Here is a 15,880-nt window from a genome sequence, read left to right on the forward strand (position 1 = left end):
TCAGATTCAAGGGGGCTCGGCTCGTGACACATGACGGCAAATTGTCAGCGTTGTCGTCGTTTCCTCCTCCTCTGCCACACGCAGGTGTGAAAAACGTCAGAAAAGCGTTGCAACAAGGAAACGACCCTCATTAGTCGAAACGAAGCGGCCCACAGTCTGCCCTTTAATTATCATGAGGAGGTTCTTTCGTTAAAAGTGGCGCAAGGAAAACAGGGGGGGACGCTCCGAAAAACAGTTATCGTGAGGACAGCTGGTTAGTGTGTCTGTGACCTTCAGGCCGGAGGTCACGACCTCCTGGAGGATCGCTCAAAGGGCGCCAACCGTTCTGATGCGTGCATATTATACACCACACACCCGGCAGAAAAGTCAGGAGTGACACCTAAAGCAGCAAAGGGAGGAGAAGCAACCAAGGATCCACACATGTGACCTTCACAGCCTGATTATTGGAATCAATTTATTGATACTCTGGCTCTCCTGTGTGCTGCTGCGAGCTCTGGGCATTAGCTTAACGGTGACGCCTGCTGGTGAGACGAGTGGACTGCAGCTGTCAAGAATCTACTATAAAAAGCTTTGAGGAGCGTAAGGAACCCAAACCTCCACTGCTAAATGTCCCCCTGCTGCATCAGAACCATCTGTGTCCTCCCCTGCAAAAACCTCGGTCCACTTTGACGCCGTGTATTAGATTAACCGTTTATTACATAACACGTGACGAAAGGCTTTACATATTATCAATCACACAGCCGCACAAGGCGTGCGTCTCAAGGTCAAAACCTCAACCCGAAAAAGCTTATTGACTGTGCCAATCTCCTGCCTCTCCGGCAGCGGCATGTGTGTTCAATGATAACAAAGAGATCCACAGCAGGGTGGTCGATGCAAAAGGGAGCCTTGAGCGCAGGAGTACCCCCTGACGGACCCCCGCCGTCTCCCTCACCAAAGCCAGTCAGTCTCACCAAATGGTAATGTCCCAGTGTGCAGCAGACAGGGGGGCAGAGGGGGGCTAACAGGGGGTAAGGGAGCAGCAGTAGTATTATTGATGACCAACAGAGGGAGCAGGGAGGCAGGGAGGCAGCAGGAGGGGTGCTGGCTGAGTGGGAGTGGGAGCATCCGGGTTCAGGGGCCCCCGGTTGCATAAATGAAACATAAGGCGTCAGAAAGGCAAAGAAGCCAAAGAGCACTGCTCGGTCTCATCACCGCCGCACGACGAGTAATTAAAATTTCTAAGCATCTTTTTTATGGATTGTTTTTTTTTTTTTTTTAATCTCAACTTCCCTGTTTGGCCACAAGGGAGAGACAAACAGCTCGCACCAACAGCAGTCAGCCGTGCTGTGTACAGTACAGCATTACAACCAGTCTGGGATGGCGTGCAAGCTGCATCATCATTTTACAGCACAGCCAACTGTTCACAACAGAGGACCTCGTTAAACTTCACCGCTATAAATCCTTCGAAATGGCACGATCGGTGACGCAGGGACAAAACTAACAGTTATTTTTCAATCTAGATGAACTGCCTGGTGTATAAAATCTTAGAACAGGCTGAACTAGAGACCGTCCTGCGATTGGATCACACCAGCTGCAGCTCATCGTCCGACCCATGACTGCTCATGATTTAGTAATGCCTACATTACTGAATTATTAAGTGGACACTCATTAGTCATGGGTCGGACCACACCCCTCTTCAAACGTGGCCTTCATTTTAATCTCATCTGCATTTTACACGTTTGTGGTGCTGTGGGGTCCACAGACAAACACCTGACAAAGAACTCAGAACCGGTTATTGACAGACGTCTTTTTTCAGTGACGATACCGATTATTAGTAATCAAGCAGATCTATAACAGATATTTGGGACTGATATGCATTTGTAGAAAATATAAAAACCTCTTGATTTTGAGGTACTTTACTTCAGTAAGTCCACATCCTGCTAAATCATACTCCCACTCCACTTATTCATTATTATTATCAGTAACTAGTTACTCTGCAGACTCAGATTATTCCGCGTTAACAGGCTCCTCTTTGTGACGTGTAACCAATCAGATCGAGGGCGAGGCAGAGTGGTGACGACGGACAGAGAGAGGATGTTGCATCAGAGCAAATGACTGGCAATCTGACACAGACACAACAAAAAAACTCATTTCCCAGGCGTCTGAATAATGCTGAATATCAGCCCTGATAATCGGTCTATCACTACTCATACGTCGCTATCGTTGGTATCTGATGCTACAGTCGCGTCTCCAGGAGCACGCACAAAAAATATCTCTCACAGTTCTCCACACAGACAAATGTTACTTCATCAACTGGCTTCTTGTCGGACCAACAGTCTAATTAGTAATATGATATTCAGTTTAAAGTGATGTGAAATAGAGAAAAGGAAGAAACACAAATGATAGAGTTGAACTGGGTAATACTTGGCATTTTTTGCTTGTAACAATAAATCAATTAACAATATAGATATAATAATTTGACAAGGGGTCGAAGAAGGCCCTTAAGACTCATTAAAATAAAAAACTGAAGTTTAACTACATGCTCATCAGCAAAAATCAAAGTTAAAGTAAAGAAAAAACCCTATCTGTGCTGTTATTTATTATAGTCAACCACTCACAACCTCATTCAATCAGCTTTAACCAGAAGATATGGGTGTCGATCATATTTTAATGGCAACGTGAGCGAACGACCCCACAGTTTTGCCTCAGATTCTAACTCGGATTGTCGCACAGAAGGATGTGACATCACCTTAGTCAGGCCGACTCACTTTATACCAGTCAGAAGGAAACAGAAAGAGAAAGCCTCTAGCTAACTAATGCCACAGAGCTGCAATGATTCATCGATTAATTGTAAACTATCATGTTGATAGACAGCTATCTGGCAATCAGGTGGGATAATTTGGGTTCTGCTTTTTTCTCCTATATCTTTGGGTTGCGGACAAATTAATAAGACATTTGAGGACGTGATCTTGGGCTCAGGGAAACAGTGATTCCGTGAGATTTTTCACAATCTTCTCACATTTTACGGACCAAACTAATCCCGACAGATTAATCAACAAAGAAGATCAATGTTAGTCACAGCCCGAATCCTGTTTCTAACGCAAAAAGATTAGTGTTGATGCAGGACTGCATCACTCAGGACAGCTTTTAAAGGTGTCGCAGCAAGGAATGCTACAGTTCCCAAAGGTTAAATGAGAAGATGTGCTACAGTCATTCAGCTGTAAATCAATCCCTGTAGTCGAATTCTTCTTTCATCTTTTCTCGGATTGCACATGAATTTCAAGAGGCTGAGCAGAAAAGCGAGCAAGGAAGAGAAATCCATTTTGTGATTGCCTCTTTTCAGCCGTCTCTTCACAGTTAGCCCAGAAGAAGGAATTATAAAGACTGAGAGAGAGAGCACACAAGGAATCAAAACTCTACCGTAGCTGATATGTAGCGTACGGCTCCCAGTGGCACCGTTTACATACCAGAAACCAGGAAACCTGCCCTCGTCAACATTATTGTCACAGACAGATGGGGTGCACTAGGGGGAATGTGGACTGTACTGAGGGTACGGAGCAGAGTCTGACTCCCTCCCGCTGCTGGGCCCCTCTCTTTTTCCTCTTTCTTCACTTTAAGAGCGGCACACAAAACCCAGCTCAAGCTGCTTAAAGGCCGGAGCTCTCCACTCAATAGCCATCAGCCGCCATCAAAGGGAAAGTACAAAAGCATGCAGACGTGCACCTTCACTGAGGGGGATTAGGGAGCGGAGAAGTACATTTCAGGGCCGCCTTTCGTTTTTTTTCTTTTTCTTTTTCTTTTTTTTTTGCAGCTCGGCATGTGTAGTGAAGAGGAACGTTACGGAGGGAGAGAGGACTCCCGTGGCGTGTGAAAATAATAGGGCATCTGCTGATATTTTGCGATCAAAGCGATTTGGGACAATAAACAATGAGGAAATAGGTGAATGAGGTTGCACAAAGCGGTGACGCCCGTGTTAAGCACCTAACCAAAGAAGCGGCAGATAAGGAATTTTCGGGTCAATGTCGGATTTCAGGGCTTGCTCGGGACAAAGCATCTTTCCCCAGACGGAGTTTCTGGTTCAGCTCCTCGGCTGTAAAAAACAAAACAAAAAAGGAGGCATTGTGGGAGCAGATGGAAAAGACGGAGCAACAGCAACGAGCCGAGTTTCCCCCCCCCTCAAGCAAACGGGTGACACACCGGAACAAGGCCTGAAGCAATACCTGCTTCGGGGCATTTCCTGTTTGCTGTAGCCATGACAACGGGATAATCTGCCTTGCGTCCAGAGCCGGCAGCCAATGGGGCGAGAGCAACGCCGACTGCAGTGGCTTCAAAACTGGAGCAGCAGCTGGTGAACTGAGCGAGGAACTATTCCAGGGCTCAAAGTGTAAAACCGAGAAAAAAAAAAACAAACCCCAGTTTTTGTGAGACAGAAACAGGCTTCAGTGGGCCGCGTTAGTCAGCGCCGAGGTCGCCGGGGTCAACTCTGACACAAATATACGGTGAAAAAACAGTCACTTTCCACGAATAAACCCAACCGCCATGTTAAATTCCACGGGATGAAAAATGAAACTGGCAGAATAAATCCTCCCTCCTTCCTCCCTCTCTTTCTCTCTCCCCCTCTCTTCTTTCCTACTCCCCATCCAAGCTCAGTGTTAGCCCGGATCTTTCAGCACCACTCTGCCCAGGCGGGACAGGAGAGAGAGGCGACAGAACGAGGGCAGGATCGGTATGTGCAGGGGCCGCATCAACGCTGACCACGAAATCCAAGAGATGAAAATCAGACACGGAAAAGGAAAAAGAAGAGGTGAGGCTTTCAGAGGAGGCCCGAAAAACTCAACATCTCCCAGGTCTGCACACGAGAGCAAATTAGATAAACTCAATTTTAATGTCGGGAAGCAGATCCACTCCCTCGGGATCATAAGACACCGCCCACGGAGCAATTAGAGATATTTGTCAATAAGTACACACATAACTGTATCAGTGCCAGTTTGTGCCTCTCACGCATAATTATTATTATTAATATTATGTGTGATTCAAGGGGCCAAGTGTTCAGATGTACTAAATATTAAAAACCCTGTAATCTCTGAAAAACCCAGAAGATTTGTTCATCACTACGCTGTTTTGAGGTTGTTTCCAAAATCCACAATTACTCTTTTCCCTTATCCAGGCTGCCTGAAATGCCATACGTCCCATAAGCAACACAATAACAGGATGTAAAAACTGATTGTGTTTACATCGTACAAATCGAGCAAAGACAAACAGCAAGTTGCTTCTCGCTACCAATTTTATATGAATTGGGAGACAGATTAGAAACGGTTAAAAGAGTGCAAGAGCCTTTGAGAATACTGGGTCTTTTTCTTCAATTGGGCAATTAAGGGACCGTACGTTCACATGCCAACCAAGTATCACGCCAAACCAGCTGGTTCATCGCGTCAATGACACATTTAAGCCTTGTTCAGTTGTAGAAACGCAGTCGGGTTGGCAATAACACATGGTATCCTCTGGTGGATCGGCAGGTTTATTACAAATTTTGCCGTGAGATTAAGCTGCTCATACACCTAAACCAATAAACATACATACTGTATGTCGTCTCCTAAAAGAACTAAAGTGGAGAAATTGATATTACATAACCCAAAAGTCAAAGACCTCCAAACAGTGACTCTTATTACCACCACCTGTCAGCTCATCGTAACTACTTCCAGGTGCTGCTGCGCAGGACAACAAAATGAAGGACGGTAGCCATTTTATCTGAACAAAACTATGACCACTGCTTCAGTTCCCTGGCAGAACTTCACACACAGGTTATGGTATAAAAGACAATGCAAAACAAAATTAAAACAACTCTCAGTTTCATGAACAGCCACATAAATGCAAGTATTCCTCAATCTCACTCTAGGTAGCTGTTATCTGAGAGATTTGGGATCTTTGCTGCTTCCAAACGAGCTGAAACAATTACCTCATTAATCAACAGACGAAAATTAATCAGCAAGTATTGTGTTGAACAATCTTCTTAATGTGTTTACTTCCGTGATAGAACATTAATCACCTTTTAGGTTTTGCCCTGCTGGTCAGATAAAACAAGCAATCTGAAGACGTCCCCTCGGGCTCGATTATTTTTTGGGCTGTTTAATTGAGAAAATAATTATCAGATTAATTAGTGATGCAAATAATTGTTGGTTGCAGCCCTCAACATATTGTGAGTACGCGATTCGGGGGAAAACCAACGATGCAGAGTTTCATTCAAGCCTGATCCAGAATAGAAAAGAAAAAAAAAATGTTCCTTAGCATGATTTAATCATTTAGTAGTTGATTTTATAAAGCATTTAAAGCTTCTGCAACTGAAATTTGAAAGGTTAATGTATCTGCAAGTGCTGCCCATGCCACGTGTGTTGTATTGGGTTATATTGAATCTGTATGTCTGAGTGTGGTGCAGTATCGAGCGTTATCATCTAAATGGGTCAACCAGCCGCTCGGTGAACTGTAGCGCCATTAGGACCCAGACAGTTCGTCTCTGAGCGGAGCGCAAAATCTCATTAGACAGCTAACTCTACGTTGTGAATGGGAGTAATATGGAACTGAACAGAAAAAAAAATTGCAGCGAGTGCTATAGGTTAGATAACAAGTGATTAAATAACGTGTTAGAATATGTTGGTGAGGGAGGAGGGCGACGTGCTAATTAGGTTACAAACCATAAAAAATCCATAATCTCACTGTGGTAATAAAATAACACGGTGGATGTGCAGAGGGCTGTGAGGGTGGTGTTTATAGGTCGGAAATATGAAATCCACCCTCAGTATGGCGGCTATAAGTATACTGTGTGCCTGTGCAAAATATGCCAGAGCTGCAAGTCTATATAAAGCACCGTATACATTCAGTATGTTGCATTGTGTCGGAGTCAGATGCTGCATTGCTATACTGCAGTATGTGGTAGTAACGTTAAAGGATCAGTTCAACCAAATAACAAAAATTCAGGCATTATTTACTAACCCTCGTGCTGATGGAAAATCACGTTAAGTTCTGTAGTCCGCATAACATTTTTGGAGCTTCACGGAAGAAATAATGAACAATGTAGAATTGTCCTAAACAACTGAAGCAGATTGGGACTTATTTTAGAATGTTAAAAAAACAACACAAAATGGCTTCGTACTGGCGTAATGGCGGCTTAATCCAAGTGTCCAGGAGCTCCAAGATCCATAATTGATTTGAAAAACGTTATTCACACCCTTAAGGCGCAGTCCAGCGGGAGCACCTACTTCAGACGGGGGGCGTGCTAACACTTTTAGCGCAGCAGCTACACTGAAGATTTTGCCTTTAAAGGGTTGCAAATAACGTCCTTAAAACTCAGTTTTGAAGCCAAAGACAAAATCTTCATTGTAGCTGCTACGATAAACGCATTAGTTTACGATAGACGTGCACCCTTCTGAAGTGGGTGCACATTGAGGCTATAAATAACACCTTTTTCAAATCAATTAGAGATCTCGATGTGTTGTTTGGCCAGAAATCCCAAACTGATATGAAGAGACATTATTTTGACTTTTTCCAAATCTGAATTCCTCACTGTAGTTGCTAAGCTAAGAGCCTTAGCGTGGCCTTCGTCTCAATTTTTGATCATGTGGCTTCTAGATATTTAATCAAGCTAAAGGAACTGTGCGGAGCCACTTTATGGAAGGTTTTTGCTTGTTTTTTTAAATCATTTTAAAACAACTCTCTATCTCAGTTATTTTTTTCGGTGAGCTCTGCCACACTATTTTGCAGTGCAGCTCCAGAAATGTTTCATAGACTACAGAATTTCACCCATCTTTTTTAAGAGAAGTAGATATTGTCTAAATTTTCCTTTTTGGGTGAATTTAACATTTATGAAATTATACTAAACTAGCTGCAACTTATTCATATTTTGCAGTATTGATGGACATTGCAGATTATTATCTCAATGAATCGATAATTACATATAACAGTAAAAAATTGTGTCCAAATTTCAGATCAGATTTGTAATCTTATATCTTTCTATAAATGCACGGAATCTCTGTCTGTCTGTGTGTGTGTGTGTGTGTGAGTGTGTGTGTGTGTGTTGGTCAAATATCTTTGCGGATAAGGATCACACTGACCCGAGACTTTCAACATAGCTGCTGCGTGGTTCAGTGGTGTGCATCTAAGCATTTGTTTGGACTGCAATGATACCGTGAATAAAGTATTTCAGCGATATTGAGAGTTGAGAGATTTGTAACATTTAGCGTATTTGGAGTGTGTAGTTAGTGTGTTATGTAGTGTTTGGTGTAGTGTGTTTAGTGTGTAGTGGAGTCGGTTTTTTGTTTAATGAGTCAGAATGAGGAGAAGCTGAATGTGGAGCAGGCAGTGCAGCTCTTCATTCAGCTGGAAGGAGCTCAGGCAGACCTGAGCATTGCCTGCATTTAAATGTAAATAGTTACATATAACTTTGTACATTTTTTAAATGTATGCACAAATTTAGCAAACAACAATTTATATTTGCATTATAAGTAATAAAAAAATGGTTTGTTAAACATATTTGTGGTTTTCACAGTAAAAAATCTAACTTTTTCTACTCGGATTTTATGTTTTTTTGTGATTTTAGGTCCATTGTGTTAATACAGTATGTCAAAATAAAAAAAGAACTGTACAGTCACACGTGAGGTTGTGCTGAAAATAATGACACCAAGTAAATAGCTTTTAAGATGAAATATAATGGCAAAATCAAAAATAGTCAAAAACAGCCAATTATACCCTGGAATATCGGATGTCACAACAAACCTAAATATCCCTGACGTCCCACCTTCAAACACAGCCTCATTTGGCCATCCATGAAAAAGCTACTTAACCTCCCACTTTTTTATAGGAATACACTTTTCTTACGGGCACTGCACTAGTCATATAAAATGAAGAAAATGAGCGAACCAGTGATTGAAGCAAGACAACTTTCATTGTCAAAGTTGTTGCTGATAAAAATTGTGCTGTCAATTGTCTATTCATTTCGTTTTCGCTGTAATATTCAGTTAAATAAACAGCTTTCCTGCAAGCTCATTTGTTTCCGCCATTGAGCAAGCACATTCCTCGCCCGCCAAAAAAAAAGAGGAAGTGCTCCATTGTCCGTTTATCCCCACAAATAACACAAAACACAAAGCCAGGGAACATTTAATTGGGTGACCTGCTATATAGGACCCAAAGCCAACTGTGTGCAGCTTCCAGTTCATTTTTTTTTTCTAATCAATCGCACTTCTGATGTGGGAAAACATTTTTTAAATGAAGTTTAACAAAAACTCTGCAGCTGAAAGCGCACACTCAGTGAAATACTGATTGACCTTGATGAGTTTCCCAAAACTAAATTTCAAACATGACTGAACAGAGTGACTGGGGTGTAAATATGTGTGAGTGAGGGGAGCGAGGGGGGTGGGATGGTGGTGGTGGTGGGGGGTTTTGTGCAGTTTTCCTTAAAAAGCCAGGTCAAGCTTTCAGCAGACTGTAAAAGGAGCTGATCCTCTGATCCTCTATCAGACCTCAGGAGCTGTGACGGCACCTTGCATACTAATGGTGCCGGTCTCCTTTTCTTTACACTGAAGTGAATATCTGTGCCAGCAGCTGGGTCAGGGAAGACTGCGGTTTTGAAATTTAGCTATTTCAGTCCCTCTTCTACAGAGAGAGCTCCAACAAGGATCAACCACTTCTTCAGAAAACAACAACGACTTGAGGGAAAAAACGTCTTAGTATTCAAACAAGCTCGAGTGCAGAGAGGCTCAAAAGCTTAGCCAATACAGACTTCAACAATGAACAGTGAGGAAAAAGCAGAAGAGTTGGGACATTCCTGCACTACTATATGTACATTTAATGTATATCCTATCTGGAAAAAAAAGTGTTTGCAGACAGGAAAATTTAATGGAAGGACTAAATCTACGGAAAAACAACAACACACAAGCTTGCAATTTTTCCCAAATAAAATGACTGATCATGTCCGAATGCCAGTGGCTGTGTTTCTCTCATACAGAGCATCAAAACTGAGGCGCTTGCGAAGGTGATCTTTGAAAACAGCAGGCAGCTGAGTCACCAAGTCCATAACTCAACAGTTCTGTACATGAAACCAGAGCAGGAATGATGGAGCGAGAGCGAGGGAGGGAGCGAGAGAGAGGCTGAAACCTGAGAAAACCTTTAAAATGTGCAATGAGTTCGACTGAGAAACACATTTGCAGTTATACAAGGATGAATGCCTCCCTCGAAAAAAGGGAAAACACATGTTGACTGAAAGCGTTCTCGGGCGCCTCTGAGCTTGCAGTTTTACTGACTTTGGACACGCATCCACGCTTCGCATAAAGTAAACGAGCAAATGTTTAACTTTTCCTAATGTAACACAGAGAGAAAAGCAACCATGGCGAATATCCAAGAGAGGGACAAATCACAACCCCCCCAAAAAAGCAGTGCAGCCCCTAAATCTTCAGGAATAGGCCTCCTAAAGTGTCAACGTGTTAAAAATGATACCACTTTCATGTCCATATACAGTAAATCTGAAGCTACAGCGAGTGGCCTGTTACTACAATCACGTCTAAAATTAACTAATTACACTTTATATTTTGTTTAACTGAAATATAATAGCTACCTTCTTTCGTTTATTTCTTGGTCCCTGCACCCAGCCAGGTATCCTCACATTTCCTGTCCTTCCTATGTGAAGCCTGTCAAGACAGCTGGCTGCTAGCGCTAGCCTCATAGTTAGCATACAGACATAACATGGGATAGAGGATCAATCAACTGTATTGAATTGTTCAACGTTTGGAGTAACCTAATGTTGAGTTGAGGCGAAAAAACTTAGCACTATTACGTCTGCACACTAAATCTGACGCTACAGCTAGCAGCCTGTTAGCTCAACTTAGCTTAAAGACTACAAGGAGTTGGAAAGAGCTAGCTCAGCTCTATCCAAGGTTACAAAATCCGCCTACAAACAAATCTAAAGGTAACGAATTATACTTTATATTTTGTTTTACTTAAGTGCAAATGCTACCTTTTACAGATGATTTCTTGGTCACTGCACCCAGCCAGGTATCCTCACATTTCTCGCTTTATGTTAAGCTTCCCATGATAGCCCTGCTGGGAAAAACTGGCGGCTAGTGGTAGCTTCATAGTTAGCATCCATACATAACATGGCATATAGAATCAATTAAACTACTGAATTGTTTAACGTTTGGAGAAGCCTTAATCCTGAGTGTTAGATGAGCACTAATCATAGCACTATCATGTCTGCACACTAAATATGAAGCCACAGCTAGCAGCCTGTTAGCTTACAGAAACAGGAAGCCAGTTCTGACAAGGGAACAAACCCCTCTAAAGTTAAATAAAACAGTTTATATATTTTTGTTTAATCTATACAAAGTATAAAACCAGCATTTTAGGGGTTTTATGGGGGGTTAAGGTTGGAATATTTCTTGGTCACTGCACCAAGCTAGGCTAGCTTTTTCCTCCCTTTTCCCATCTTTATGTTAAGGAACCCACACACCGCCCAGACGTACAACTGCCTTATCCGACCACTCTCCGACCATTCTGTTGCCTCTCGTCTGACCCGTTCGGCAGAAAAGTTGCATTGAACACACCGCTTCGACATGCTGCCAGCTCCACAGTAGTGTGTACATTCTGCGCTTGCGCGAGATGCAATAAGCAGGTGGATCTAGTGTTAAAGACGCAGGACTAGAGGTTTATGTACGCAACTCTCTTTACTTTCGATCAAAACGAAACTGAACTATTTCAGACAAAAACAGCTGCATACTAAACATGCAGCGAGGCATTACCAAACGAACACAGATTAATTCGTCCTGAACAGACATTATAACAGCTAGTCTCATGCCAGTAGTCCAAAACATGAAAACAAGAAATGACGGAACGTAGTGCGTAGAAAACCAATGCGCTCACAGTATTCCGCCCCTCCCACACACAGCGCTGATTCGCTAGCACACCGCCAATCAGAGTATCCAATGGCTCAGACGGCCGACAGCCAACCTCCTCAGACTTCGCATGTTGAATCGGATCAGACAACGTCCGAGCAGCTCCGAAAGCTTCCGACGCAGCTGAACACACCGAACATATTAGTTGCCGACCTCATCCGAGTCTCTCCAAACGCTTCAGACGTCCAACGGTTGGGCCGGTGTGTTCCTGCCTTTAAGCTTGCTAAGCTAACTGGCTGCTAGCGGTGTCTTCATAGTGAACATACAGAAGCTGCAGTGGTATCGTGGCATAGAAAATTCAATAACCTGTACTGAATAACTGAGAATATCAAAACGACTGTCATGTCTGTAGTCCTCTGCTAAATATGAAGCTAAAACTAGAAGACTGATAGCTTAAATACTAGAAGCAGGTGGAAACAGCTAGCTTGGGTTTGTCAAAGGTAACAAAATCCACCTTCCAGCACCGCTATAGTTAATTATTACAAGTTATATTTAGTTTGTTCATTCTATACAAGTAGCAACACATAGTTTGTCATAAATATTATAAATATCATATACTTTTAGTTAAAACGCTCAGTGAATGACATCGTCTCTCTCAATATACGTCACCAACACAACATGGCCGCCAGCTCGGCCCAGAGAAACTACTGAAAAAGCTGAAAATCACAATAAATCTGCTCATATTGACAACTGCAGTGATGTGAAAGGACAGTAGGTCAGTTCTGTCAGCTGTTCGTACACAAGTTACGGGTTTTTAACCAGCGTTCAACCAGACGACGTCACTTAACGCGGCTGTTGGCTGTGTAGTCTTTATAATTACGTATTTTCACAGGCTGTGTCCGAAATCACTCACTCATACCCTACTCCCTAGTCACTACATAGGGAGTCCAACATAATGGACTATATAGTGAGCTCAATGGGAGAAATAAAAATCACTTTCGGACACTATTCCGGCGCAGTTAATGACATCACTACTGTCGCGCAGTTGAAACGTGAATTGAAAGCTCCATGCGTTCATCCGCAGCGCAATGCATGATGGTAAATATTGCTTGGTAAGTGACCATCAGTTGTACACTACTTTACGCGATGCATTGTGGGATACTTTGAGTGCACTACATAGGGTATAATATTTACCACTAAACATTCGGACAGCACTACAAAATGGCGTAGTCACTATGTAGTGCACGATATAGGGAGTAGTGAGTGATTTCGGACACAGCCACAGTCTTACATTTCATTACGTGGAAATTATCTTTTTGACTGACAGACATCACGTGTGTACATCCTCGCACAACTGAAACAGGATAAAAAATATATTTGTCTATCTCCGGTCACCTCCATGCAAAGTTTCTCTGAAATAAGGCCTCACGGTTGGTCCACCAGTTCGGCTCCCTATTCCCTGTTTCTGGTATTTATGCTAAGCTAGGCTAACCGGCCAATGGCTGCAGCCTCACATCTAATGCACAGACATGAAGAATCGATGCACTCTCTCTTCAGCAGGAAAGCACAAATGCCAAACTATTCCTCTAACACAGTTTAGTGGTTGACAACGTAAACAGTCAGAAGCAGGTTCTGTTTCCAGCAGGGGTGAAAATATTGCTGCTGGAATCTAAAAAAAAAACAACAAGATTTTTTCCCTTCAGATCAGCAGAAGTAGATCTGGCCCCCAGATTCCTCTCCTGCTGCTGTGTGTACCCACAGCCTGCCAGCAGATTAACACACTGAAACTTAAACTTTTTTTTTCCCTGCAAGGTCCAAAACACACTTGCACAGACTTGGTGGTGGTGGGTCACTAACACCACGATGAACACATGAAGCACCATTACAGGGACCCTGAATGAAGGAGGGGGGGAGGAAGATGAAGGGAAGGGGGGTTGACGGCGGATAAATTAAAGGCATGCGTGCAGAGGTAAGAGGTAAAGATCCGCAGGCTCTCACCGTGCATCCCACCACCAGCACCACCACCAGCACCACCCCCTCCTCCAGCATTACTCCTCAAGTGTCTGCTTCCCACACGAGTCAAGGTTAACAAGCCGCGCTGGTGTCTGCGTCGGGCCCGCAAAACGGGGAGGGGTGGGAGGTGGAGGTGGAGGAGGTGAGCTGCTGCAACTATACTGTGTGATGATGCAGACGGAGCTACACAGCCTCCCCATTTCAATATCCCCCCCCTCAAAACCACATCCCCACATCCCCCCTTTTTGTTTTTTTTTTTTTCCGGGAGAAATTGTGCACCATGCGACTGTGCGCCCTCGGAATGAGCCCCCTGAATACACCATGAGGTGGGAATTTAAATCCTGGCAGCTATTTTCTCTCTCTCATTTTTTAAGAGGCACAATAAATTACAGCCAGGCGAGGAAAGAGAGAGAGAGAGAGAGAGAAAAAAAAAACTCCGGTGCGCACTAATCCGGCGCCTGCAGGATAAAGAGAAATATATAGTTCCAATGGTGGATGCGGATGCAGAGCGCAGCGAGTAAATACAACAAAATGTGGCTAATGTAATCACAAGGTAGCAGAGGCATCCATACCTTTCTCTCCATCACTATGCGCTTTCTGTTTTTTCTGTTTTTTTCTTTTCTTTTCTTTTTTTTTTTTTTTTTTTTTTTTTTTAGGGCTACTCAACAACAGCAACTGTAGGATGTGTCTCTTGTGGAGGTGTCCGGTCCGGCGCGGCGCGCAGCGGAGAAGCGAGCTCTTCTTCTTCCCCCCTCTCCTCCTGCGCTCCTCAACTTCCTCACGGCTTTCTCAGACAGCGGCGTCTCCCCCCAAACACTTCCCCATTACCCGGACAGCTAGGCGACTTATTAGCACTGGCCTGTGAGACGCCGAGCCGGGGGATGGAGCCAGAGCCAGGGATTGGTGAAGCCCTCCGCTCGGTGAGAGGGGAGCAAGGAGCGCAGGCGCGGTCCCTGCCGGAGAGTCGATATAATAAAAAATTACCCAGTGGCAGGGAGCGTCATCAAATTATCCTCATGAGCGGGGTTTTTTTAAGGGAGGATTCAACAAAAGGGGAGTGTGAAGTGGTGGCTACAGGTTACTCTCCTTTAGCAGAAATGATAAATATTTCTGCACCGCAGGAACAAAGCCTCACTTTTATTTTGGAGGGGTGGAGGTGGTGTAAACCTGAGTGATGCACTGAGTAAAAAAAACCTTTTTTGCACCATCAGCTCCCTTAACCCACACCATCTGTAGCAGCATCTCCAAGTTGTGCCAATAAACATTTTAATTTAGAATTTTACTGAACCATCAATAATGCACTGTGTAGTTTTGGGGAAAGACGTTTTATTTATTTTACTTGTTTTTATGCCTAAACAAACTAAATCAATAAACTCCCTTTGTTCTCATGACTGAATAAACAAACTGCCCTTAAAGGACAACACAGTTTCTGTTTTATGTGGCGGACCCTGCCACCTTTCCAGCTTCAAACGGTGTTCTTAGGGGCCTTATTGTCCTCTGAGAACAGCTTGTTTTTTCAATTATGGGAAAAATAAATATTTTATCATCTAATTAATATTGTCAATATTAAAATCCTGAGTTTGAATTTCTCCTCCAAAACAACATAATGCCCCTTTAATAAGGACAACCAGTGGACAAGGGGCTGCAAAGGATCGAACCCCAAATATCTGCTAACAGATTACGAATGTTTATAATAATATAACAATTTGTGTACAGTTTGTTTCTAAGCCAGTGCGGAAAACCCACAGCAAACAAGCTCGATGAATGGAAGCAAACTTAAAGGGTAAGTTCGCCCAAAAATGAAAAATTTGTAATTATCAACTTACCATCATGCTGATGTAAAGTCAGGTGAAGTTTAATAGTCCACAAAACATTTTTTCCTTAAGTAGATGAAGAAAAAAGCTAAACAAGCTAAAAAAAAAAAAACACTCAAAAATTGTCTCCTCACAGCTCGCCACATGGATTTCACATTATTAACACCCTTTAAAGCTGAAATCTTCATTGTTAGCTTCTTC

General features: G+C 43.1%; 1 protein-coding gene across 2 annotated transcripts in view; it reads right to left on the minus strand.

Annotated features, from left to right (window-relative positions):
- Positions 1-14,836, minus strand: part of smarcd3b (SWI/SNF related BAF chromatin remodeling complex subunit D3b) — a 49,415-nt gene extending 34,579 nt beyond the window's left edge. Inside the window, exon 1 of one of the 2 annotated variants that reach the window (XM_030398044.1) lies at positions 14,438-14,836. In XM_030398044.1, the coding sequence (XP_030253904.1) occupies positions 14,438-14,449 (12 nt within the window). In that variant the 5' untranslated portion in view covers positions 14,450-14,836. Of the gene's footprint in view, positions 1-13,850; positions 14,064-14,437 lie in introns of those variants that run through there. The other variant, XM_030398041.1, reaches the window with a different exon arrangement.
- Positions 14,837-15,880: the final 1,044 nt, after the last annotated feature.

Source organism: Sparus aurata, chromosome 19 (genome assembly GCF_900880675.1).
Source record: "Sparus aurata chromosome 19, fSpaAur1.1, whole genome shotgun sequence".
Classification (NCBI taxonomy): Eukaryota; Metazoa; Chordata; class Actinopteri; order Spariformes; family Sparidae; genus Sparus; species Sparus aurata.